This window comes from Prenolepis imparis, unplaced genomic scaffold (assembly GCF_030444845.1).
Source record: "Prenolepis imparis isolate NDT839.2.m4 unplaced genomic scaffold, iyPreImpa1.0 SCAF_6, whole genome shotgun sequence".
In the NCBI taxonomy this organism is placed as follows: domain Eukaryota; kingdom Metazoa; phylum Arthropoda; class Insecta; order Hymenoptera; family Formicidae; genus Prenolepis; species Prenolepis imparis.
In genome coordinates, this window is record NW_028141164.1 from 6,629,363 (window position 1) to 6,655,501 (window position 26,139).

The 26,139-nt window shown below is 32.2% G+C and overlaps 5 protein-coding genes across 9 annotated transcripts in view; 3 read left to right on the plus strand and 2 right to left on the minus strand.

Annotated features, from left to right (window-relative positions):
• The first annotated feature begins 474 nt into the window (after positions 1-474).
• On the plus strand, positions 475-11,545 carry LOC145936964 (protein phosphatase 1B). 3 transcript variants are annotated; one of them, XM_083039669.1, is made up of 6 exons: positions 475-822; positions 1,728-2,652; positions 2,972-3,089; positions 5,976-6,093; positions 6,656-6,710; positions 11,041-11,545. In XM_083039669.1, exons 2-6 carry the CDS (start codon positions 1,840-1,842, stop codon positions 11,056-11,058), a joined length of 1,122 nt encoding a protein of 373 aa, XP_082895795.1. In that variant the 5' UTR covers positions 475-822; positions 1,728-1,839; the 3' UTR covers positions 11,059-11,545. The 3 variants fall into 3 exon arrangements, with proteins under 3 accessions (XP_082895795.1, XP_082895792.1, XP_082895793.1); XM_083039666.1 differs by lacking the exon at positions 11,041-11,545 and having other exon boundaries at positions 478-822; positions 6,656-8,562; XM_083039667.1 differs by lacking the exons at positions 475-822; positions 11,041-11,545 and adding an exon at positions 1,347-1,643 and having other exon boundaries at positions 6,656-8,562.
• Positions 11,546-12,109: 564 nt separating this feature from the next.
• On the minus strand, positions 12,110-17,023 carry Atg14 (autophagy related protein 14). Of its 2 annotated transcripts, none has more exons than XM_083039651.1 (9): positions 16,571-17,023; positions 16,264-16,369; positions 15,891-15,972; positions 15,547-15,784; positions 15,230-15,420; positions 15,009-15,165; positions 14,653-14,829; positions 14,441-14,564; positions 12,110-14,331 (listed from the first exon to the last, which is right to left on the minus strand). In XM_083039651.1, the coding sequence occupies exons 1-9, from the start codon at positions 16,768-16,770 to the stop codon at positions 14,170-14,172; spliced, it is 1,437 nt and encodes a 478-aa protein (XP_082895777.1). In that variant the 5' UTR covers positions 16,771-17,023; the 3' UTR covers positions 12,110-14,169. The 2 variants fall into 2 exon arrangements, with proteins under 2 accessions (XP_082895777.1, XP_082895776.1); XM_083039650.1 differs by having other exon boundaries at positions 12,111-14,331; positions 14,426-14,564; positions 16,571-17,022.
• Positions 17,024-17,310: 287 nt separating this feature from the next.
• LOC145936968 (iron-sulfur cluster assembly 2 homolog, mitochondrial) lies at positions 17,311-18,435 on the plus strand. The gene is made up of 3 exons (XM_083039673.1): positions 17,311-17,468; positions 17,768-17,989; positions 18,069-18,435. Exons 1-3 carry the CDS (start codon positions 17,392-17,394, stop codon positions 18,253-18,255), a joined length of 486 nt encoding a protein of 161 aa, XP_082895799.1. The 5' UTR covers positions 17,311-17,391; the 3' UTR covers positions 18,256-18,435.
• A 107-nt stretch (positions 18,436-18,542) lies between these two features.
• On the minus strand, positions 18,543-21,139 carry LOC145936961 (uncharacterized). 2 transcript variants are annotated; one of them, XM_083039664.1, is made up of 5 exons: positions 20,623-21,139; positions 19,622-20,473; positions 19,393-19,539; positions 19,068-19,301; positions 18,543-18,991 (listed from the first exon to the last, which is right to left on the minus strand). In XM_083039664.1, exons 1-5 carry the CDS (start codon positions 20,683-20,685, stop codon positions 18,989-18,991), a joined length of 1,299 nt encoding a protein of 432 aa, XP_082895790.1. In that variant the 5' UTR covers positions 20,686-21,139; the 3' UTR covers positions 18,543-18,988. The 2 variants fall into 2 exon arrangements, with proteins under 2 accessions (XP_082895790.1, XP_082895789.1); XM_083039663.1 differs by having other exon boundaries at positions 18,543-18,996; positions 20,623-21,134.
• A 1-nt stretch (position 21,140) lies between these two features.
• LOC145936957 (synaptogenesis protein syg-1) overlaps positions 21,141-26,139 on the plus strand; it is a 396,806-nt gene continuing 391,807 nt past the window's right edge. Inside the window, exons 1-2 of the mRNA XM_083039649.1 lie at positions 21,141-21,281; positions 22,473-22,633. The gene's annotated coding sequence lies outside the window, so the exon portion shown is untranslated. The remainder of the gene's footprint in view (positions 21,282-22,472; positions 22,634-26,139) is intronic.

Here is a 26,139-nt window from a genome sequence, read left to right on the forward strand (position 1 = left end):
GAGCGACGCTTGAACACACGCGGATTAATGGAGTGTACCTAGGTGTAATAACGTGTAATCCAATGACCCGTTGACGTTCTCGCCGTAGCGGAATTCCCATCGGTTATTAGCCGATCAATAAACCGATCCGATATATACGAACCCGCGCCTATCCCTCCTTTTGAAACGTCGCGCGTTTTCGCCAAATTCTGGCGCGAACGCATGAATGACGCGAGAGATGCTAATTAAATGTCGCGAATATTAATTATCGGTGACTGTGCAGAATTTATCGACCGCGAAATCGCGGCGTAACGCTCACGACGACGATGAGTTAATTCTAGTATCGCGCGCGGCGAGAGTTAATTTTATCACACCGTGTGCGTGGCGTGGGGCTTTTGTAAAACGAGATATCGGGCCAGGCTTGAACGGAAATCGCGAGACGTCGATTGGCCGGCGGTGACGACGGCGCGCGGGCCGCTATTAATAAACCCGCGCATGCGCGCCGCGCCGACCGCCGTGTGTATCCGCCATTCATGCGAGAGTCGATTTCGTTGTTTCTCTGTGTGTGCAACAGCGGGCACGAGAGAGCCAGAGCCAGAGCCAGCACGGACCAGCCTGCGAGGCCAGAGACGAACGAACTGGAACCTGGAACGTACGAGGACGTGGTGGTGTCGACGGTGAACACAGATTCGCGCGACTCGAGGAGAAACACGATGCGAGCGTGTTAGGATTCTCGGAAGAGGATACCCTGCGACGTATTAACGAGCAGCAGTCTGTTCTGTTGGAGCACGCGCCCCGTTTAGTACCTGAAGCGACGATGATACTTGGTCACGGTCCGCCGACGTAAGTTTCTCCGCTCGACTTGTGCTTGTGCGAGGCAGCCGCGCGCGAGCGAGCGAGCGAGCGAGCGAGCAGCGTAAAACTATTTTAGTCGCGAAAAATCGCCGATCGTTGCCAAATAAGCGGACGACCCGAGGGTCGTCGGGCTACACCGCTACGCGGCTTATCCGCCGATATCCCGGACGATATCGCGTAAATCCTGTGACAAAAACTCGTACGGATATATCGTTGCTCTCTCTCTCTCTCTCTCTCTCTCTCTCTCTCTCTCTCTCTCTCTCTCTCTCTCTCTCTCTCTCTCTCTCTCTCTCTCTCTCTCTCTCTCTCTCTCTCTCTCTCTCTCTCTCTCCCCCCCCCCCTTTCTCTCTCTTTCTTTCTCTCTTTCTCTCTCTCTCTCTCTCTCTCTCTCTCTCTCTCTCTCTCTCTCTCTCTCTCTCTCTCTCTTTCTTTCTCTCTCTCTCTTTCTTTCTCTCTTTCTCTCTTTCTCTCTTTCTCTCTTTCTCCCTTTCTCTCTTTCTCTCTCTGCCACGACGCGTGGCGTATATAAGCGATAGATTTCTATACTCTCGCACCGGCGATAACGTATACTCGCACTGGCGCGTCCGCACGCACGCACGCACGTACATTCTAAAAAGCCGTCCGTTGTCTTCGCGGATACATCTTCTCGCCGCGTGCGCGTAAACCCGCTCGTCCTCTCGCTTCACCTCGGCCTTTATTATCGTCTTTGAACCCTCGTACTCGTAGTAGAGTTTGCTCGACCCGCGTTATCGTTCACGGTTGTGTTGTCATCGACGAAACACGTCCTAAAACAATACGCGCGATGTACAGTTAGTTGATTTCATCTGCAGAGACTTTCGTCGAAGAATGCAAAAATTCTATAGTAATGTAATAATATTGCTTTTTAATTTTAGGTAAAAGAGAAACACAAGTGCCATTTTCAAGGATCATTAGGAATGATGCTGATCAAATAATAGAGCAAAGAACAAATTAATTTTAATATACAGCAAATATTTGATAAGTAATATGGGGGCATTTTTGGATACTCCGAAGACAGAGAAGTGTAACGAACATGGCACTGGTAATGGCCTGCGGTATGGCGTTGCCAGTATGCAGGGCTGGCGAATGGAAATGGAAGATGCTCACAGAGCGATTCCCTGTTTAGAAGGTAGTCTTTCAGATTGGAGCTACTTCGCAGTGTTTGATGGCCATGCAGGTGCGTTAGTATCAGCGCACAGTGCGGAACACTTACTAGAATGTATAATGCAAACGGAGGAATTTAAGGCCGAGGATGTTATCCAAGGAATTCATTCCGGATTTCTCAGACTCGACGACGAAATGAGGGATCTGCCCGAGATGATTTCTGGCACGGACAAGTCCGGTTCTACCGCAGTGTGTGCATTTATATCGCCCAAAACGATTTATATCGCCAATTGCGGCGATTCTCGAGCTGTACTCTGTAGATCTGGAATTCCAGTCTTCTCGACGCGGGATCACAAGCCTGTCTTACCTGCCGAAAAGGAGAGAATTCAGAATGCAGGTGGTAGCGTAATGATCCAAAGAGTTAACGGATCTCTAGCTGTTTCTCGAGCATTGGGCGATTATGAGTACAAAAATCTAAAAGATCGAGGCCCTTGTGAGCAGTTAGTGTCGCCAGAACCCGAAATATTCGTGCGAGACAGGGACGATGAACACGACGAGTTTCTAGTTTTAGCATGTGATGGCATTTGGGATGTAATGAACAACGAAGATTTATGTAATTTTATACATTCAAGACTGCTACTAACTGATGATTTAGAAGCAGTTACTAATCTGGTTGTAGACACTTGTCTTTATAAGGTATATAATTATGCTTTATATATTAATTATATTCATTTGTGTGTAAAGCTTGCATTCTATCGAGTTAATAAATTAATTTAATTTTAATTTTAAGATACACATCATGATTTTTGTAAGTTTAAAGTAATATCAAATGTTAATGCTTTTAAATTATCATAATGCAGACTCAATTTTCTTTATCATATATGCACTATACATCAACCCATATTTTTCAAGATTAATATACAAAAGATAAATATTGCATTACGATATTTTTTGTAACAATTATGATGTTTTTTATTCGAGTATATATTTAGGTAAATGTGAAATGTGATTACAGGGTAGCAGAGATAATATGAGTATAGTTCTGGTGACGTTTCCAGCTGCGCCAAAACCAAATCCCGAAGCACAGAGACAGGAGGCAGAGTTGGAAATGGCTATAGCAAGGAGAATTAAAGGTTCTTTAACTTTTCCATATTTCAATTCATTATACTCTTTCTGTTGTTGCATTAATTCAGGATCACAATGCCATACGCATCACAAACGTGATATAATAAATTAATAAATATTTCATTTAGTGTATAATGTAAGTATATAATGACAAATTATTCTTGATGCATATTTAATGGAAACATGCAGATCTGTGAAGAATTTGATTAGTGCCAAAATGTAAAAAAGGATTTTCTTCAAGAGAAAGAAAATTGTGTAAAGACATTACTATTATCGTGAAAGTTGTTATATGAAAAATCTATTTTTAGTAACATAAATTCCCTTTTATTCTTAGAAATTCATAATGCTGCAAATACTGCAGTTTAATCAAATTGCAAAAAAAAAAAAAAAAAAAAAAAATAGAAAGAGACCAATATATATTATAATGATAGGACAAATGATTTTAAATAGTGCAATAGATTGCAATATTTCGCAAATAATTATAACTAAATGTTATATAGTAGATATTTAAAACTAGAGATTAGCAGAAAAATAATAGTATTATGGTATTACTAGAAAAATCTGATTTTGTTATTGTGTTATTAGAAGTAATATGTAGCATATTTCAAAAATTAATATAAAAAATTCAAAACAAAATTATATTTTCAATGTCTTATAGATGCTTTTAATCTAATCTAGTCTGATCAAGATTTCATTTTTAGAATAATCTGATATTTACAATCTACATATCATATGTGCCGTAAGATATAACTAGTCATTATAAAATAATCTTTTACACAAAAGAGAGCCATGAAAATATTTTCCAATATTTTAAGATGCACAACAGTAATAACAAGCTGAATTTTTTAAATCGCTGATACAATAACTTTAAAATGGTCCATTTTAAAATATAAATGTTAAGGCTTGCACAATTGGTTGCACCAATTATATGTAACAATAACCACGCGATATGTGATTCCCTTTTCTTAACACATTGCACTTTGTGATTAATAAAGTTAATGTCTCATGTGAGAGATATATCTATCACATGAGGAAACTTATAAAATGATGTTGATGTCTTATATCGTCTTGTGTGTTGATAAAAAAAGTGCATATCTGTTTTACTTTAGTGACTTTTATCATGTTGCATCTGTTATTTTTTTATTTTCTATTATCTTTTTTCAATATAAATATCTTATTAAATTTTTGTAAAAAATTACACATTTATAGTTTATGATACAAGAACAGATGCAATTATATATTTAAAGAAATCTTTGTTCCTTTAGATCTTTTATGTTATTAAATTTGTGTATACCTGACTAATGTAACATAATGTTTCAAAACTAGTGCTACTAACTAGTGCTATGTATAAACAGATATGAGGGCTGTTATTGAGAGTATTAAATTATATTATAAAACATTTTGTTTCTCAAATATTAATACTGTTATAAAAATTCGTAAATATTATAAAGCCTTAAAGTTATGATGAGTACAATTGCGTCATGTTATATGGAAATATAAAAATATTATAAACAAAATGCAAATTTGCATAAAAAGAATATTTACAAACTGTTTTATCAAACTATTTTTAATAACTTTACTTACTCCACACATGATTGATTAAAAGTGTTGCATCAATGTTATATTTATGAACAGGATATAAAAATTTGTAAAGTTTTACGATTAGCCGTCTTATTCGGATAGTCTAAATGCATTTTTTTGTCTTAAAAATGCCAATAAAATTTTCGTTTAAGAAGGTTTGCCGTAAAATTACACAAATTTTTGTGTCTCATTTATAATCAAATTAAATCTGTCTTTCATATAATTCTTTTGAAGACAAGAAATTAGTTTGTACCACAAAATGAGTATACATTATTTTGTCATGTATAATGGCATAAGTTATTAATAAACATAATGCGAAATTATTATTGAGAGATGTGTTCCACCCTTGGAGTTGATAAATTAATCTTAATTATTAAAGTTAAATATATATCTAAACAGAAACTGCATTATATATAAGAGAAAGTTGTTCCTCTTGTTTTATGTATTCCTCTTTTTTTAAAGTTCACTTAAACCATAAGGTAGGTGCAAATTTTCTTACGAGAATCTCAAACATTGTTTATATATTATACTTTTGATATCTCTTTTTTTATAACAATGCATTTCTTATGGAGGAACATTGTAAAAAATTTTTTTTCTTTTTTTTTTTAGTAGTATACCCACAATAACATACAATTCCAGAGGTGGACAATGTTTGCATTATACATTGACTTTGTTAAAGGCTCGTCTAAAATGTATCTACTTAAGACAAGAGAGTATATTTCCATAAGAAATGTAGTTATAATTTACTCTTCCAGTCCTAAGTAGATGCATGTATACTGTATACAATACTGTTATATTTTACATGTACATTTCGATACATGTTAATTATTTTATAGTTCATTGTATCATCTTTAAAAGCATCTTGACAAATTGCATGTAAGGGAATTGTTATATAATATTTATTATATTAATTAGTATTATCATATAATTAGCATATACAAGCATAGCTTACATTTTTCTTACACAGATGTCCCATTTATTCTTTACTTTGAGTTTAGGTATTATTAATAGAAATGAAAATGCACACTTATAATCATACATGAATGCGATGGTGGCTCAATAGAAAACAGATAATCTATTACATTTATAGAAAATTAAATCATAATCTCAAATATTATCTCACTGTATATCAAGCGCACTTTGTTAAGCATATATTTTCACATAACAGCTGTTAAAATTGCACATAATTTAAGAAAAACACATAATTATTATATTATTGATATTGTGTGTGATATCTAATATAAATTTAATATTTTTTAATTGATGAGAGTTATATATCTACTTTCTTATATAATATTTTTTTGTACTTGTAGAAATAGTCGCCCAAGAGGAAGATAAGAATGAATTTGACTATCTAAAGATGCTTGAACTTCTTAGAGGAAGCGATCGAGATTTTCCTTATCTACCTCCAGGCGGTGGTCTTCATGCTAAGTAAGTAACATTAAAATAATTTTTAAACACAATTTATGTAGTAAGATTTTTTAACGACAAACTCTCGTACATCAATTTTCTCGTTGCATATCGTCGATTACTGCTAAATGTTCTGTTAAATGTTAGTGTTTTGTCAAAAGTATAATTTTAATAATAAAAATGAATCATACTTACATAATACACACACACACACACATAGTATATATATATATATATATATATAATTATTCTTAAGGATTTTATATATATTGAAGTATATATTTAGTATAGCATTTAGATATATATACAATTCTATGAGGAAAAAGTGATAATAAACTTTTAATTATCTCTGTGAGATCACTGTAACTGTCAGCGTTGCTACTACCAAATACAACAGAATCAACAGTCTTTTACCAATTTGGCTAGATTCCAGAATATAATTAGATTTCTGTCGTGAGAGTCCAATAATTTTATATTTGACCTTGTCTAAATGCATCCGAGTGCATATATTAGTACTTACACGCGATCTTGGAGATTTCCATAATGACATAAAATAACATAACGTTATTCTTTTTCCTTCCAGGCAACCCTTCATCGAGAAAGTGTTTCGAGAATTATGTCCCAGCAAAGCGTATAGTGTAAGTGTTGGATACATCCCTTTGGCATAACTAACCCTCGAGATCTTTTTCTATACTGCATCAAATGTACAATTGCATAATAATAAGACATGTTCCATATTCATATAAAGATGCAGAGAATTTACCGAGAACACATTTATTTGAATAGTAATCCTTAATATAAGGAAATCCTATCAGTGTTAACGAAAAAAAATTACAATGTTGTTCTATAAAGTCGTGAGTCTTGACAGAATTAAGTTTGTCATAAGGTATATAATTAGTAGATTCTTAAGTAAATCACGATTGGCAACATAAATTAGAGAGTGCGTAAATAATTAAATATTCAGTACAATTTTTATGAAATGAAATATTACATATACTTTTTTGTAAGAGTGTTTCTATCTATACTGTTTGTTTAAAAAGAGACTCACACATGCTATATACATAAAAATTTCCTTAACCTTTGTAACTACTTTAGTAATCGCGACAGCTGTTAAAACAATTTCTCTGGGAGTATTTATCTAAAGGATATATTTCTCTCAAAGATCGTAAAGTTTAATTGCGTTAGAGGAAGGAATATGGCTGAAACTTAAGTGCTGTATTGATAGTGAACATGCTTACTTAACTAAGTTCTGTTACTTTGTGCAAATTATTGATTTGCAGATTAAGCCAGTTAATAATTTTAATGGAATAATAGTACAAGTGAAATATCAATTACAGGGGACTAAGGATAATTATAAATGTCTATCTTTGTATTTAATTTTAATCCACACTATTATTTTGAATAATATTTTATTTAGAGCATGAAAGAAAGTGTCGAAGAAAACACCTTACATGCAGATACATGAAAATTTTTATAACTGATGGCATATTTCAAATGAGGAAATGTAAAGTAGATCATTATATAGATCCTTTATATGTAATATCCCAATTAGTCAATGACCTTTTTTCATCATTTAACTATTTTCTTTTTTTATATATAATTATCACTATTGCTGTGGATTTTATAAATTTCTTTTTTATTCAGGGATAAAGTGTTTGTATATTACAGTTATAAGCACACAGAGGGTTAAACAGATGCTACATTAAAAATTAGATGTACAAGCTCTGGAATAAAAATGGAAAACTAGATGATATAAAAAATAATGAAGGTGTAAGTGTGTTTTTTTTTAAATATAAATATGTAAAAAAAATTATAGAGAGCATAATATGTTATTATGTATGCATTTATTTGAAGATACTTTAAAGAAACGGTATCTCCCCGTAAATATTTAATCACTGTAAAATTTGCACAATAGAATAACTACTATACATTTTATACCGCTTGAATAGCTCACATATGCGAACCAAATTTAACATTATCTTCATCAAGAATGTACTTTCCTCAACAACGTGTACAAAAACTTCTGTATTACAATACATACGTGATACATCATGAAGCGAGACTTTTATGAGAACTTAATAAGAACTTGATAGGATATTTCTGTCACACCCTCTTGCCATGTTGATAAAAAATGCATAATATTGCTATATATAATTATATATTTTTGTAGATCTAGGAAATATTAGCGGTCTCAGAATATATATTTACTTCTCTGTGATCGGTGTTTCCTACTCTTCATTTATAATTAGTTCTAAATGTTTATGGAATTGTCAATCCAGTACACACACTTTCGTGCAGAATAGAGAAGAGTAGGAGAAAACTGATCATTTAGTTTTAAAATTATCAATCTTGTATATACACAGAAAAATTCTATCTGAGAAATTGTGTTGTACGTTGTACTGATATTTTCTTCAAGTAATTTAATATATATATAATACTTAGCAAGGAGGTCTTGGGTCTAGTTTCCTATAATAAATTTCATAAACTTTATTAATTTGGCTAATTTGTATTACAATAGAGCAAAGGATATATTAGTCTGTAATTAAAGTCTTTTATATTTAAATATACATATAATAGATATATATATATATATATATATATAATAATAGCTTATAAAATGCATTGTTTAATGTTTATTGTTTAATTATTGTGTAACGTAAAAAAATATACATAAATATCTATTATCAAACATATTGTATACAATTCAATAGTCAAAAGGTAAAAACAAAGCAAGTCCCATATATGTTTTAATATTGTCTATGTATATATGATTAAATAAACAGCTTTGTGAATATAATGGAATAACGCATATCAATCATTAACTCATTTATGTATGATTTTTATAATCGTTTATTTATACATATAGGAACACATACACATCTTTTGAAAAAAATGGAAACTATATCTCAAGGCCATCCTCATACATACAGTGAAGTATACTTGTACCAAAGTATATTACCGTTTCTGGTTATGAAAAGGAATATCCTGAAACTAACAAAGTTAACACACAATCTCTATTACCGTTTTAAAGTAATTTATATATATATATATATATATATATATATATATATATATATATTAGAAATATAAAAATATAAATCTTATGCAGAGGAATGAATTAACTCTATTTTTACTAACAATTGTCTCATTAAATGGAAATGTGAAGATGCTACTATATCTCGCTAATATATACTTCCAATTTTTTACTTTACATCTAATCGATAGGGCGTGGAAGTTCATGAGATTTCACGTGATGACTCTTCTTAGACGGATGCTACTTATTGTTAGACGCATCGAGGTGTGGTATAATCTCCATGTTGAATTATTTTCGTCGAATCTAAACAACATTTCCCATTTACTATTATTAGCATCAACAAAAGCAACGCATCTTGGATTATCCGAATAGGATGGCTCATCGTTAAAACCTCAACGAATTTTCGCGCCTTGCTGATTAATAAAAAATAAATGTTATTTCTTATAATTTTATCATAAAATTAGACGATTATTAGATTCTCAGAGGATTGTGAATTGCAGATAATAAGTAAAGCTTTATAATTTTCTGAAGTGATTGAAATCTAGTTAGAAACATTAGAGTATCTAGATTACGAATTTATATATATAAAAAAATAGTTTGATAGCTGGATATCTCTCCTTTTACTGAGCTTTTGTGCCTCACCTAGTGACAATGGTATAATGGTATGTGTTTCCAATTCATATTGCAAACGATCTGTAAAACTATACAGATACTATGATTTTAAATGAACGATTAAATATACTGATAGAAAAATACAATTAATTTGATAATAGCAATTTTTACAAATAATGGTCATTTACACAGTATTAATGCAAGCTACTTCGTAGAAATTTGAATTAGAATTTTAACATGGGCTATCATTTTTTCCGTGTAGTAACTTTTTTTACATATATAGTCCTATTCTGCACATTGGATATAATACATATTATTGAGCTAACAATAAGTATTTCATGAAATTTAAAGGGATTAAACAGTTACACAAATAAAATAAACGTTCCTTAATGTTATATATGTAAAGAAACCTGTGTGTGATTTGTACTTAATATATTTATATTTATACTTTCTCAATTTGTTATTTTTAATATATTGTTTACTATTATATTTCGATATATTTGTATTCTACAGAATAGGACTATTAAAATAGAAGTTGTGTAAAATATATGTCTTCATAAAAACGAAAAAGTAGTATTTTATTAATCTCATTGTTACGTAGAATTATGTATCAAGTTCATTGTTACGTAGAATTAAGTTCAATTGACGTAATATTGTAATAGTAAGATAATATATGTATATCTTTATATTGATTTATTTTACTGTGATTTTATAATCACAAATTTTATTCTCGAGAAATTGTTTTAATGTCATATATTCTCTACTATTACAATCATTTTTTACTTTAATTATGTTTACATAGTCATTTAATTCTTTTTGCAAAATTTAGCATAAATAACAGTCTTCGTAATATTCTCTCAGTTATTAGAATGTTTCACACAAATGCTAGACAATCTACAACACGACAAAAAATCTTTTTTCAAATTTTTATTCTCGATTATGTGATTTCCATCTAATGAACATATCATTATTAAATAATGATATCCATTAGAATAAAAAAAAATTAAGAAACGTTGGTCATACATTTTAATATCTATTATATTATTTGATATATTCTTTTATGTTCTATAAATAAAGAAGTAGTGTACGATTTTATGTTAAATATATTTTCTATTACGAAATTGTACATTAATTTTTTTTTACATGACTGCCAAATCAGTTACCTTTTTTGAAGATATCTAATATATGAATAAAAAAATATATATCCAGAAACGTGTAGATAATATGTGACTATTGCTATTGCTTTATCATACTCAAATCCCTTTAAAAAAATGCCTCTATGTGCAAAAATTAAAATAGTATATAATGATGTGTGCTTACAGAAATCACAGAGCAGTTAGTGTATACAGTATACGATTTCATACACGTAAAATTGCAATAGACTGGCCAGTCCGAAAGTGATAAAAATGAGATATCTATCATCAAGAGAGTCATAGCGGAGTGCTACATGAGCAGAGACTGTGAAGAGTGGTAATTGAATAATAAAACGTAGTTTATATTATTCAAAAATTATCATACTTGCTACATTTAACAAATATACATTGTACAAAATATTTTTTTCTTAACAAAAGAAATGATGAAAAATTTGAAAATCTTTTTAATATATATTTCAGATATATATAATTTTTAGTATTTATATATATATGAGTGCACACACAAAATATCTTCAATATATATGTTCCAATTTTAATAAATTTTTATCAGCCTCAACAGATAATCATAGCAGATGGACATAGAATCACTCTTGCTTATTAAAGAATTAGAAATTATTGTCTGTAAAGAAAATTAAAGAGACTATTCCAGGTTTGATGTGTGTAATTCTCTTTTTGTGAAAATATATGTAATTATATTTCCTCAGTTGTTTTAAAAGTTTAGACTTGTCTTAAAAGTAGCATAATTTACATATATAAGCATGGTGAATATTTATTATATAACTAGATGGAAATCAATATCCGTGTATATGTTCAAATGATATTGCTGTACAATCGTATGCATAAAAACTCCAAAGAGCGTAGTTAATTTTTTTTCTGTATTATATTCATTGTATCGTACTTCTTATGCTGAAACAATTTTATTCTATCGTAAAAAAAATAAACTTTTTGCTTTTTATATAAAAATAAAAAACGATGCTTATGTATATATTCCTTTTTCCTTTCACATCAGACACTTATTTAGCAACTCCTACTTGAAACTGTTTTACTAGCTGTTTACATAGTTTGTTTATTATGCATTTATTGTCAATTAGTTTTAGTAGTATAGCATTTAACTTATGTTATAGATGTATATATTGAATACAACATACTACATACAGAGAGATTACTTTTACATATTTATTCCAAAATATTGAAGAAGATACAAAAGATCTCTAAAATAGTATGGATATTACCATTATTGGTATATTTAAAAAGTACGAGATTTCTTATATGTTCATATTAATATTACTTAAATATACAGCAATAACATTAAAAAAAAAAAGAACAGATTCATAGTTTATTCGAGGTATCACAATGTATCTTTGTTCAGATAAAACATAGCCATTTTATGCGATAATAAGATAAAAATTGTATATTTGGTCATACGCGCACACCCACATACGTATGCAATTATATGCTTATGCTATTTTTAAAATATTTTATTATTGTACATTTACAAAAATGTGCGATTTAAATTGTTGCGCTGCAATTTAAAACTTGCTATATTATCTAGTTCAATTTAAGCATCTAATCTGAAATCTGAATTCTGGTAACGCCGTTTTAATGCTACACACAAGCAGTGATTATATTAAAAAATAATATTAGATATACATCATTAAATTAGACATACAATTGTGTGTTAAATTATATATGCAGGTATATTCAGGTCTGTCAACATTCTAGAATATTATGTGATTTGTAGATCCTTTTCATATCTGTCATGTGTGTTGTAAAATTCTATAACATTATTAAAAAATTGGATATAAGCATAAGAAAATTATGTAATATTATAATGAATAAGTCTATTTATCTATTCACAACATTTTTTTCGTATATTTCTCTCCACTTTTATAGTACCTAAAAAATAAGAAACTTCAATGTTTGATAGTACAAATGTTGCGTAAAAAGCATTTTTATCATTATTACGAAATGGATTAAGCTATGCTTGTGATTTCAATTGTCAATAAATTAACTATCTTCATATTGGCCTTTTCCGTGATGTCGGATGGCTTATTGTTAGATATATAAGTTACTATTTTCTTATTTAACAAATGTGAAGCTTATTAATTTTAATGCGCTGTACAAAGAAAAATATGATTATTGTAGACTAACTGAGTTAATTTAACTTAGTATTATTTTAACTATTTCTACTTTGTAGAATTGTGTAGGTACTAGAATGTCTTATGGATGATTATATATTCCACAATGACCACAATACAATGTTTACACTATGCTCTCATTTTAATATGCTTAATGTAATCGAATTCAATTATAACGTAATGTGCTTTATAATACTTATCCCTTAATAAGTATGAAATGTTTAACAAATTCTTATTTTTCACACTAGAATGGTAGAAAATATAAACAATATTACACAATAATCTCACCCATAATAAGTAATATAATAGATGTATTATTCACACAGTAATACCAAAATATTTCAGCATTCATTTTTTATCTATATCAAATAAAAATACATTAATTTTTATTCCACATTATTCAGTAACAAATATATTATGTTATTGCAATTAAAGCCTTTGTTGCCAAAGATCGTAAAATATTGGACACACAATCTTACACAAAGATTATTTTTTACAACCAGATTCCAATATCAGCTATATTAAAAACGGGTTCTCCGAAATATAAAAAATATTACATTAATAACATATTTTTCATACAGGGAAGTATATACTCTGTTGTATGGATATATAATCACATCAAATGCGGTGAGCATAGGAAAGGCAGTCATTGTACACTCTCATGTATTCTACCATAACAAATTCTATAAGAGTATATGTCTGTGCTAATTAATATACATCCTGTTTTGTATAGACCATAAACATCCATTTTAATATATATCACAATCTAAACTATTATCTGGTGGTGCATTGAAATATAAAATGTCCATAAATTTATATTAAACAGTCGTATATATTTACTAATCCTCTTCTATTTACTTTAGTTTTGAATTAAGTTAGATATCTCAGATTTAACAAAATCTGTGTCACAGCATACATTTGAACTACTTTAAATGTCACGTGTAAGTCAGGAAAAGTCATGTATATAATATTTACATGCTGCTTTCGCATTATATCTGTTTCCCCATGACATATAAATATTATTATATAAATATCACTTTACATCGTATCTATTTCAAAGCATTTCCCCAGAATTTCTGTTCTCTCTTTGATTTGAAGAATACGAAATATATATTCAGAATGTATATACAGAAGGAGCTTACTGATTGAAAGATAAAAATTACTTATTAGTCCAACCTCGCCAAATCGAAGCGATACTGGCTGCTGCACTTGTTACCAAGCCACCAGCGACACTCTGATGCACTTGCATACTAGAAGCTTGTTGACTAATCATCGCACCAGAAGTAGGTACTGCCATTTCGGGACAAGCGATACTTGGTACCTAGTTATACACATATAAAGTCATGAATATAATGAGACACTTTATAATTATTTTCTATCGTTTGCAATCTGTTATACAAGTGTATGTAACTTACAGAAGTATGACTTACAGCTTCCCACCCCCAACACAAATCTTCTTCATCGGAAGCTGAATCATCGCTATTTTCCAAATCAGGAATTAATTGACTATGAAGTTGTGCTATTATGGATGGATCAACTTCCATTGGTCCAACTCTGTCATATATATTATGTGAGTATATCGCAAAATAAACATTTATAAATTTGTGGTTATATTTTTAAAAATAAAATTATCATGGCTTACCTTCCAAGATCACTAATTTCGGTATTGAGCAAATGCATCAGGTTTTGCAATGTATGCATGGGATGTAAAACTTCGATATCAGTATTTTGTGTAAAACATAAATGTAATACATTGCTATTTAGCCTCGCTACTTTTCTAGCAAATTTTTGGTCCGACAGTTCATTTCCACAAAACTCTCTGAAAGGACATAAGAAATGAAGAACAGCTTGTAAATATTTTGTCTGTTTTATCCATATTACATTATTTAAAACTGATGAAAATTGATAAAAAAAGTATTTAATGAATGTGTCTACACAAGTGAATACATGAATATATGCAACTAGTTTGTATAGTTCTTTTTCATCATATATACATACCCAGAAGTAACTTTGTACGGCAATCTTACATTAACATAATAGGCAAGAACATTAACCAATTGTGTAGCGTAAGTTAAAGCAGCACTAATATTATATGCTGGATTGTGCATCGCATTTTCTTTGTTTGCACCTGGCACACCATCTTTATTTGCTGCAACTAAAGAAACATATTTATATTTATGTGCAATGTCATTAATCGAGGGAATTAATCGTAAAATTACCCCAAAGAGAATAAGCACTATAATCTCCCGTTGCTGGCAATGTTGGTTCAACTATACAATAATGGATTTCCAAAGAATTCTCTTTCTCACTTATCCATCTACCACGCACATACGATGTACCTGATGCATCCGCCAATGCACTAGTGACAATATCCGAAGTGGTACTATCACTATCCTCACTGCTGCACAAGCTATAAATAAAATCTTTAATATTAGCATATTTTTCGAAAGAAAGCATTTCTAGTAATTTTATATAAGCTTTAATAACGAGAGATCATATGTTAGAATATGTTTGTTTAAATGGATAAATATAATACCTTTTATTTGGCTGGACCTTAGATAATGGAAAAATGTATTGAATTAATTGCTTGGCAGCAGTTCTAATAACTTTCTTTAGTTGCTCCCTTTTCCTGGCCACAGCTTCTTTTTGCTTTTCCTGCTTCATTTTTGTGTCATTAACCAAGTTATGTAGTTTCTCTATTCTGTTTTCATGCCTCGGTATTCGCAGAGTTAATTGGGAGTTGACGTCTTTCAGAGTGTTCAAACGTTGATTACCTTTAACAAAATTAAGTAATTAATACTAATAGAATAGAAATATTAATACTAATAGTAATAGAAATATATATATTTAGCAAAAATATCATCAATTAATGAGACTTACCTCTATTGATGCTTTGCTTTGTCTCATTTACTAGAGATTGAAGTAGTCTCACCTTTTCTTTACATACATTTATATCACAAATCTGAAATTAAACAGTCATGATATGAAATATTGCATTACCAAGTTAATCTGTCATATGCAAGATATTTCAATTGATCTAAATGCATATACATATGTTCAAATTACATAACAAAAATGCCTGTAACAGCTCTTTTCTTTAATTATATTTAAAAAACCAACTGCCTGCGAGAAACTTCTTTATGGCCACGCATTAAAAAAAGTGCGTATCTATAAACAATAATCCATTGTCCTTTTATATATGGATAAAAGACGTTAATTCAGAACTTAAGAGATCTTCTTATTTTTACAGTACCAGCTTATCTTTTTGTTTATGCCTCTCAAGAGCCTTCATGCACTTCTCCTCCAACTGAGCTCTAGCAGCTTTCAGTCGTACGAGTCGCATCTGCTTATCCGCGAACCTAAATAACATCATCAATAATTATAACTGCAGCCAGTGCGTATTTCAAGGCGACGTCGCTACTATATGACATTTCAAAAATCTCGCGTTCTCAAAATTTTACGCGAAACTTAGTTAAATTCGATCGCGCTCTAAAAATAAAAACGTAAAAGGGAAAAACGAATTGCCTCGTCACGGAATAACAAAAAACGACCAAACCTACCGTTCCGAGTAGACGGTGTTCGAGTGTATAAAATCGCCGTTTTGGACGCACTGGCGGCAATAAAAAATCCGACGACTGTTATGGCACAACGGGCACTTGAGCAGATTCATGCTCAAGCGACTCGACGCATCTTCTAGCTCGGACGAGAGCTGAAAGTCCGCGGGGGCCGTGCAGGAGCCGTCGGAGCTACTCGTCGCCATAACCAACAAGGATAGCAGCAGCGAGAAAACAATTTGCCTTCCACCTCGTCCACCGACCGACTTGTGTTGTGTTGTGCCTCATCAGCTGATCCGCTGTAAATACTCGCGCGCGCGCCGCCGCGACGTTCCTCTTTGTGCGACGCTCTTTATCGCTCTTTTCTCTCTCTCTCTTCCTCTTTCTTACTTTCTTTCGAGGCCTATCCTCTCTTTCACACTCGTGTCACGCGCGCCAGATATCCGCGATTGTCGTCCAACCACCTCAACAACAATCCCATTCTGCGCTGTTTCTTTCTTATCTTTTTTTTCTCTGTTCATTCAAATCGTTTTCTTTTTCTCTCGCTTTTATTACTTTATTTTTTTTTTCTTAATTTCTTATTTTTTCTTTATTCTGCATTTTTATTAAAAAGAGATAGACTATATGAGAAATTCTTAAAAATTCCTAGTCGGTGGCCAATGAAATTCAAGATAAAGTAATCGTTCGTCACTTTGTAAATTAATTTTTTAAACTAAAGGATTCAACCAATCGCGTTGCTTGATTCAGCAGTTTACGGCCTCTATAAACCAACCTTAAGTGTACCAACGGCAAAATTTAGAACAAACTCAACAGTTGATGTTGAAAACATGGCGAAGTTGGCTTATGCCGTGTGGGGTCTATCTTCAAACTTTGCAGCAAATCGGTATTTTTCTCGATTATTGACGTGAGTAAAATTTTAATGTTCCCATTGTCATGTATTTAATTTTATATACCGCAAAATAATTTTATATATGTTATACTTTATATTCCATCTCGTGCTTCCAAAATTTGATAAAGTATTTGCAATTATATATACATATATCGGTGATTATAATAAGAATTGTGCTAAATATATATATATATATATATATATAAAATTAATGTTAAATTAAAAAACAATTATACATATCCACACATACTATAATATGTATATATATATATATATTGATATTAAATAATTTATTATATATTTGTTGTTTATAGTCCTTGGTACAATAAATCTATGGTTAAAACATCATCCCGAGAGGTGTCAACAAATACTGCAATTAAAGCTGAAGATGCTTTAATTATCAGTGAGAGTTGCGTAAAACGCTTGAAGGAATTAGCAAGCAATGACGCATGTTTGAGAATTACAGTGGAAGGTGGTGGTTGTACCGGATTTCGATACAAATTTGATTTAGATTCAAATATAGAAGAGGATGACAAGTATGTATCAAACATAAATAGTAATATAAATAAGTGTATAAATAATGACGATTACGAAACATATTGCTTTGGATTATAGAGTATTTCATAAGGATGGTACTAAAGTAATTATAGATTCAATGTCATTACGATATATAAAGGGATCAACAATAGAATTCCACACAGAATTGATACGATCCACCTTTAGGATAACAAATAATCCATTAGCAGAAGGGGGATGCAGTTGTGGTGCTAGCTTTCATATTAAAAAGGAAAATAATATATAAAATTATAAATGTATTTATTTATATCACATTACTAATAAGAGTCATAGTTTATAACATAACTAATAAATGAATTTAATTTTAAACCATGTTACTGAGAAGATCAATTATAGTTTATTTATATAATTAATACAAAGCAATTGCTTTGGTGAATATACATTAATTTTATCACAACACCTACTATGAACAGTAGCTGTACATATTTCTTATATCTCTTTTAATACAATAAAGAATAGTAGTTTACAATTTACAATTCCAATGTCATCTTATACATGCCTGTCTTTTACAAGTGATACAAAAAAAATACTTCTATATTATATAGCTTTTTATCATTATTAATAATTTAATCTGTATAAATTATTCTATATCAAGTTGGTTATTGTAAATAAGTATGAGGAAATAAGAATAATCGTTGCATATGTATAACATAGAAGAAAAGTTAGACTTATAACATAAGCATTTTTATAAAAAGAACATTATCGTTAAATTTTTATTTTGATTTCATAAATAATATAACATTGAGTTAGAGAGCTCTTTATCGTGCGAGCTGAAGATATGAAGTATGCACAAAAATTTATAAATTGCTGCTCTAGCAGATACAAGCTGTGTATATATATATATATACACACATGATAAATTATATTTATCAACAATCACGATTAAATCATACTGTACTGATGGAATGTCAATGATTGTTCTTTGCAATTCTGATCTGGATCACTTTTGTTTTCCTTTCTTACTATTCTGAAAAATTATATCTTTGATTAAATACTTCTACAAAATTACACCTTTGCATATCTTGTACACATTTTTACCTTATTAGCTAATTCAAATTTCAATTGCTGTATCTCCTCTGTTTGGCAGATAAGTTTCTCGTTCATGTTGGCAAGATGTTCGCTCATGGTATTGAGCTGTATCTTGTAATTTCCTTCTTGCATTTCTTTTTCCTTTTGTAAACCATTATAATTAGAAAGTGTTTCTAATAGTGCTGTTTCGCACTTCTCTCTCTTTGATTCACTTGTATCTAATTGCACATGCATAACTTCGCTCTAAAATATAAAGAACAGATATATATATTATACAAAGAAAATACGAAAATATTAATTTACTAGAAATAAGATTTAAAATATATATCATTACATTAGCGGACATAGCTAAGTTTTTTATGTGGTAGATGTATTTTTCATTTGTTATTCTTTCAATTTCTTCTAGAAAATAATCCCTAATCTTTAATTCACGAACTTCGATTTCTTCTGGTAGAGCAAAAGGTGCATTCAACTTGCCAATCTGTTAACAAAATAAATATGTAAATCAATAATTCAATACAACATATACATATATTTTAAAAAGAATAGAAATATAATAATACCATATTATTTATTTCCACAGGTTTCAATGCGTCATTATCAATTTGGGAAGTTGCTTCAGCTTTCTTTTGTTCTAATTCATCATATTTTATCTTGAGTATGTGATATTGAGCTTTCCAGTGATTAATTTCTTTCTCTAGGTCACATAATTTTGCATAAAAAAATTCATTACTTTCTTCTTGTGGCTTTTGCGGCTTTCCTTCTCCAAGTGATTTTGACGATCTGCGTGAAGCAGATGGTGAAGAGAATGGTGATGGCTCTGTTTGACGGTGATTCGAGAGTATTCCTCTGGCATCAAAATCATAACCGTCACGTCTACCTTCATTACTAGACCAGGATACAGTTTCCTCTTGTTTCTGTCTGTCATTTAATTTTCTCTGCAAGTCATTTCTCTCTCTTTCTAATTTATCTACAGTGCTTTGATACTGACACTCTGATTCTACTTTAGACTTTTCACAATAGTCAACTTTATATTCTAACTGCTGTGCCCTTTCGTACAGGCTTTCAATTTCATTATCTTTATCACTAATCTGTGATAATAATTGAGCATTCTCCACTATCTTCTTCTGAAATTCTTCATCTAAGATATTGTTTGGTGGCGGTGGAGGAATTTGACTATTATTTTCTGACACTTTGCTCTTACTCTTCTTAGACTTATTCTGTGTCTTGTCAAGTTCCTCCTGCAGCACAGTTATACGCTTTGTCAATTGTTGATTGCGAAACGTCAAACTGTCTATTTCCTGTTCAGCTCTACGGAGTTCCACTTCCCTCTCTTTCAAGTGATTCCGAATATCCGTGTTACGTGCTTGTTCCTCTATCACAGCCTTTTTCAGAACATTTGCTTGCGCACGAATCTGCAAATAAAACCGCCTTCTTTGTAGTACAAACAACGTTATAGATAAAAAAACATAGACGACGATAAAATATTGAAAAATTATAACGATTTGTATTTCTGTGTGTAAAAATCTATCATCTATCTCTTGCGAGGATGCTGCTCACACACCTTTGAGTATTCCGCGGCGATTTTCTGATACTTTGTCTGCAGCTGACCGTTGACACCCTCCATACCTTTCTGTCCTCAACCTATACGTCTCGTCTATTTCGTTGCGTGTTATTATTATTATTATTATTATTGACGACACCCGGACATCGTTCACGAGACTTTTGGATATTGTGCACGCGTCACCGGGACACGCATCGCGCCTTCCTGACGAGTGTCGATGTCGGTGTCGTCGGTTTATCGACTAGCCGACCTCGGGACAATTATGGCAAAGCCGCGCGATCGGCGAAATCGTATCCCGCACTCCATCCAACACGCAACCCGGCCTCGTAAGGAGCGCACACACTCTAAACGCATTCGTGCACTCCAATAAAACGCCCCCAATCGCGATATACAGGCCCTAGCGAATCATCCCAGCGTGCGAGCGCGAGTGCGACGTGCGCCAAGTCAACGTCACTTGTCAAGACGCGCGCAACCGGACGGAAGTTGGCTCTTACATATACATATCACATGTATGTATGCATTATGAACGCACTTGCTATCAAATGAATTGGACGATACCGTATCGCGGCCGCGTCTCGCATCTCTATCGCCGAGAATTGCGTTATTACGCAACGACTGATAATCACGCGAGAGATAAGGGAATTCAAATAGAATGACAGGTATGTAGTACTTGTGGGAGGAATATGATTAACAAAGATTTGTTGAATATCTCGCGAGAAAGGCTGGGAAAAAAATCTCGTTCTACACTTGTCGCTAATATGGCCGTTATCAATTTATTCCGACCGCCCGCATTTTTTCTCCTTTGCTTATATCGCATAAAATATGTCATATCGCAGGCTCTCATTTCGTAAGTCTCTTTCTGATTTTATCAAAAATATAATTATTCGTATTCGTATTACAAGAAATGTCCTTTTTTCATGTTATTAACTACAAAGAAGAAGAGAAAGACTTAACTGTAAAAATCTATTTGCCACATAAAAAAATCTATAATTCCTCTCTGATTTAAAATGTATAGGTTTTATTAATATAGTTTAATTCCATTTATTTTTACAGAGGCGCATCGTATTATTGAATTATCTTTTATCGTCAATATAGCGTGTATGTTTGCAAAACAGAATATTTAATATATAATTTGATATATATTATATATATAATATATATATATATTTTTTTTACACGCGCGCTACGAAATTGTAACCTAAATAACATTTCCCGACCATATCGATAATGGCGCAAATTACGTTATCGACCGCGCGATGATCGATACCGAAGCCGGCCGCGAGGTAGCGCATAAAGTACAGTTGCGCATTCAAAATGGTGTATTGACGAAGTCAACGTACGCTTGAATAATTTGCGCGTGTTTCTCGCGTATTTTCGTCGATATCGCGAAATAATCGAGTAAACGTTAACACTTTCGGACAAACACCGCGTGTTTCTACAATCGGCTTATCGAATCGTACAACGAGAGGCAATGATTATCGCGATCATCCTGGATATTTTTACAAGGTAAAGGCTAAGGATCAATTTCGAGCGTTACGACGCTCATAACCATACATTTTCGGTGAGAATCTTTCATCAAAATAGAGATATATATATATATATATATATATATATATATATATATATACATATATGCATAAATTTGAATAAGCGTGGATTTGAATAAACGTATAAATACATATTTACATATACGTTTTTATTTCGCTTGGCGCGAAAATCGGATTTCGCCGCGGAATGCGCGATGATACGCGAGTCAAAATGTTAAAACGCCACGTCTCCCTCGCGCTTACATTTTTTTTGTTTCCCCTCTTTTGCTTCCAGCGCGCCTATTATTCTCGTTTCTTTTTCAGCGAAGAAGGACGCGACGTATTTGTCGGCGGATACGGCGGGTCTTCCATCCTGGTGCTTTTCCTCGCCGTCCCTCTCTCAACGTGCCTCTATCCACCGAGCTCTACAACCCCGTTCGCCGGAAGTGAGGGCCTTCGTCGAAAGAGAGTCAGCAGTTGCGAGGGTGAGTCGTCCTCGTTTTTTTTTTCTTTTCTTTTCCTCTTCGTCTCTTTGCATCCGCGCCGAGATACATTTACGTATATCTGCGCATTAGTCACGCTCGTTGGAGCCTCTTTCTTAGGGAATCTTCATCCCGAACGCGCGCCGCATTAAGTAGCTCGCTGTATATCCTCTCCCTTTTTCTATCCTTATTACGAGAGCGTGCGTGTGTGTTACGCACCGTTGCCGAAATCCGTGCAATTTGCATGGACCATTGGCGACAATTTTGTCATCTCTTCTTGATTAGCCGTGGCAAGAAACGGCGTTGAAATGTCGCGAGATTTTTAATTAGAAAAAAATATCAGTTGATATATGTATAAACATTATTAAAAATCACATTTATTTATTATTAAAGAGATTCGTAAATGTAAAGTTATGTTTATATTGTAATTCCATTATTTATCTGACGTGTTCGACTCTATATTTAATACTTGTTATCTCAACATAATTCGCACATTTATTAAATTATGTATTTTATTTTTCCATATTTTATTGACTAACAAGATTTTCTGTAATTTAAATATTCTGTAATTTTAAATATTGAAACAAGAAAAATATTTACGGAGATAAATTAAATTTGTAGAATAATAATAATAATATCTCGCGCATTGCTTCTAACACATTCAATCGTATATTCTTTTGAAAATATCTCTATTGTTTATAAAAATAATTAATACACACAAATCAGTCGTCCGTGGATAGTCCACACACAATTAAAGTTTATCAATTACATTCTCAGTTACTGATTCTAAAATATTCTTTTTTTCACGGCGTGCAAAGTCACGCCTGAAAGCAAGTAATTCCATCTGACGTTATGCTAAAGAGAGAAATTTAAATACCACTGGCCTTCTTCGGTTACACACGTTGCAAGCACTCTGGCTTTCAGTTACATACGTTTCACAAAAAAGCACGTAATGACGCGACCGATGTCCTGAGAAGCGCGTTCGGACAAAGTTTAGCGCGATTTTTACAGTGATTAAATTACAAACAGAGTGGAAAAAGCCCTTTCGGCGCAACGGAACGGTGGAAAGTGACTAGGTGTGTTAGCCCGGTATCGACAAAAGGGTGTACGTCGTCATCGAGAGTTCGTGTATCAAGCGGGATCGGTGAGAAAAAAATCCGGAAGTATTTCCGTTGAAGTACACACAGAGTACGTAGAAGAAGAAACCGCCGCCGTTGCTCGACCGCGAACGTTTTGGCCCCTTTTAACCCGACATCGAGGAATTTACAGTCGCGAAAAGGAGCGAGTCGGAGAGAGTCGCGTGACCTAAAACTCCGGGACAGGGTAAGGAAAAGCCGGGCGAATGTCGGAAAGTAGTGGCCGGAGGCAAAGAAGCAACGTACGAGATAGGAAATTGCTGAAACGCTCCCTTGGCCTTCGGTCTCTCTCCTTCGAAGAATTTAATCTTTATATACATATATATATATATATATATATATATATATATACATGTATATAAAATTATATATAGGTATATAAATCATATATATATATACATATATATACGTACATATATTTTTATATATCTATATGTAAATTTTATATATATATATAATATATATATATATATATATATGTATATATACATAAAGATATATAAAAAAAATATATATGCCGCGTTTTCAACATTCAATATAGACTTTTGTCGGGTCGAACAATACCGTAAATACTGACTCGCCGCGAGGAATAGACATTTTTTTAACCGGATTTTTTTTTCTTACGAAACTTTACCGCATTGTTTTATTCCCGTTCGTGTGTTAATGTTAGTGGTAATAGGCGCGTCGCAAAATTTTACTTTCGTGGAATCTTTGAAGATGATTTAAAGAAAAAAGACACAGGTTTGTGAAAATTTACTGGATTTGGCAATCTATATATATAATTTAGATTTATTTATATACTGATATTTTTAAATGCAAATATACATATGTGTTTTATCTTGTGTGATACTACATGGATATACCATTATGATTTCTATTTCATTATGAAATTATTATATTTTTTCTTGATTCTATTCCTGATTTGTAATTTGAAAAAATGAATAATTTATAACATATCGATATTTATAACATGTACGATCGCTTTGAATATTTTGTTCCTGATTGTGTACCAATAGTACATCGCAACTTTGTTGCACTTCTCATTTTTACTTTACCTTTCGTTGTGATATTTATTCTCTCGCGTGCCATGGACTGTTTGTATCTCGTTATCTAACTATTTGGTTATGATTTGATAGCGCATCGTTAGAACATTGTAAATACTCGAGAATTGTCAGAGAGAATGGAAAAATTCTCGGGAGAAGTTGAACGATCGAAGATAGCAAATGAAATTTATTACTCTTAATAAAAGTTTAAGCTGAAATATAATTTATCTTATGAATTATTCTTGCGAAGATATAATAGTCGTTCTCTCTCTCTCTCCCTAGAGCAATTTAAAGCATGAATATTATAGTGGTCAAAATAACTATATAAAGACGAAAACAGTAAGAAGAGGGTTAAGACGAAAATGTGCCAATAAAATAGCAGGTCGCGAGCAATCTGATATTTTTAAATTATGTCATGAAGTTTTAATGCATATTTCGCGGATTTAGCTCATGGTCTACATTTCTTTGTAGTCTGTTACTTTTCTCGTGTTTTCGCATATAAGAGAATATTAGCGACAGACAGGACGGCCGATGAATCGATAATATTCTATATAAGTTAATGTATTACCGATATCCTTGACGCGGATCATAAAGCGAATATACATGTGTACAGATCTCTCTCTTGGAAGCGCGCGCGAACACGTTTCGATCGCTTTTTTTCGTGCGTTGTCAATTTCAGGGCCAGGTAGCGGCCGGAATAAGGACGAGAGAAAATAGTCCCGGTCCTCATCTGCGAAGTGCTTTCGTCGTATACCTGGCTCCTGAAGTTTCACGTCCGGCAGTCTCGTACGTGTACGTGCCCCAGGTGGTTGTCTCAAATAACACCACCTAAAGCGAGTAACTCGATGCTGAGAGATCCTGCGGGTGTTTGAACATAGATTGCGTTACGCGAACGCGTGCTCCATGTTTGCCCACACGTTTTTAGATTATCACGCGTTCTTGTATCGCGTGTAGAAAGCGAAAACTAGTTTCGAGTTTCTATAAGAAATGTTTCATGTGAATAGAAAATTGTGAGAAGAAAAAAATCTCTTTTCGCAGGATAAGAATTAATCATTTAATTAAATTTATCATTTATACGATCCATCTGAGATGTGTGACATGACTTAAGTATCTCATTAATTCTGACATTGAATATTCTTATTTTTATATGATCTCCGATATTCGATACAATTCACTTCCACTGATTCCATTATATTTGAGTAAACATTTTTAAATGAATGAATTTTTATGGAAAATGGGATAGGTTGTGGAAAAATTCTTTGATGCGCTTTATAATCGTTTCCTCTGTATTCGCACTGTAATGCATTCGTGTTCGAAAGGGTGAGACTAC